Source organism: Phalaenopsis equestris, unplaced genomic scaffold (assembly GCF_001263595.1).
Source record: "Phalaenopsis equestris unplaced genomic scaffold, ASM126359v1 Scaffold000834, whole genome shotgun sequence".
Classification (NCBI taxonomy): domain Eukaryota; kingdom Viridiplantae; phylum Streptophyta; class Magnoliopsida; order Asparagales; family Orchidaceae; genus Phalaenopsis; species Phalaenopsis equestris.
In genome coordinates, this window is record NW_018165274.1 from 15,747 (window position 1) to 17,243 (window position 1,497).

At 35.8% G+C, this 1,497-nt stretch overlaps 1 protein-coding gene across 1 annotated transcript; it reads right to left on the bottom strand.

Moving 5' to 3' along the window:
• Nucleotides 1–475: 475 nt before the first annotated feature.
• LOC110031502 lies at nt 476–1,273 on the bottom strand. The gene has a single exon (XM_020734726.1). It carries the CDS (start codon nt 1,163–1,165, stop codon nt 476–478), a length of 690 nt encoding a protein of 229 aa, XP_020590385.1. The 5' UTR covers nt 1,166–1,273.
• Between the last annotated feature and the right edge of the window lie 224 nt (nt 1,274–1,497).

The window sequence follows — 1,497 nt, forward strand, 5'->3', positions numbered from 1 at the left end:
GAACAATAATATGTAAGAGATAATTTATGATCCACATTATACAGGGCATGCAGCAACTGCTATCAATATCCATCACAGAGTAATAACTTTAATTAGACAAACAGCAAGCGGCACCCTTGAATAAATGAGATTCAAATAATTGACAATAGCAGTAATAAATTTTAGCTGGAAAAATTCTATACTGAAGAGTGATATTATAAGTTCCAAGTGCGCAAGTAAGATGGCCACACATTAGAAGAAACTTCAAGGCAAGAAGACTTGATGAGTTAATAACTTCAATTTTTATAGCACTGAATTTTATGATACAAAATTTTGGCACCTGGATTTCTTTTTATTAAGAGCATGGCTTGAACTTCCATGATGCTGTACAAATTTTATACCACATAACAAAAGAAAAGAAAAAAAGAAAGCCTAAAAAAAGAAAGAAAGAACAATCTCCACTGACATAGGGATGCCTTTCAGATTTATAACAAAACTATTTGTCGAGATTAGCTAGATTTTTTAGCTCCATTAAATGTTCATCTATTGAAATGTGGAGCATTTGGCGAAGATTTGTCAGCAATGCTTCTTGTTCCCAGTTGATGGGCCCAGAAGCAAAAAATGCTGCCATTGTACTACGATAGGCATGTAACTCAAGGCTATGGATAGCTTGGTGCAATGCTTCCTTTGTTGGGAAAGATGCTTCTCTTCCTAAAGCAGCAGAAGCTTGCAAGAAATCATTATGAGATTCCATATATTGACCACTGTCATTAAAATGATGGCCCGTTGACCTATAAGGGCTTTTGTTAGCACCACAGCTACCAACAGAGGACGAGACACTCTCAGCATCAGTACGTTCTTGCATGAGTCGAAGATAATGTTCACTGTCAGCATTTTCCCTTTGAACCACTTGAATTGCTTCAAAGATTCCTCTGTCTATGTTGATTAAGGAGTTACGTCTATTTCTTTCGCCAAGCAATGTTTGTGATGGAGGAACAGCATCTACCTTTTCCAACATTGGGTTACATCCAAAGACACCGTGACGAAAACCTTCTTTCTCAACAGCCGTCTTCTTTCTTAAAGGCCCGGTACATTTTTCAACTTCCTGGAGGCAACTCCTCGACCTTTTCTTCACATTCCTAGCAACACTCTGATAAGAATCCTCTATATTTTTGTTAGCCTGCATTAGATAATCAATGTATCGTGGTACAGTGGAGATTAACTTTTCATTTGAGATCCCATTTGTTACTTTATAACATCGTTTTCCGGCATCCTGAAAGGAAATAGCACATATTTAGACCCAATTTTAAGTCAAGAATTATTAAGAGAAAAGCAGTAAATTTAAGTACATCATTCTCCAATAATTAACTTTAGTTTGTTACCAGGATGAATCATGATGTTCTTCTTAATATACAATGACTTCAAGTGTACAAAAAGAAAAACAAAGAGATAGCATGTATGCCTTCTAACCAACAAACAAAAAACTAATGGCATAATATCAGAGAAAGATTCAAAGAT

Excerpts from the sequence above, each read along its gene's own strand:
- LOC110031502 (XM_020734726.1), bottom strand. The coding sequence starts at position 1,165 with ATGCAGGCTAACAAAAATATAGAGGATTCTTATCAGAGTGTTGCTAGG.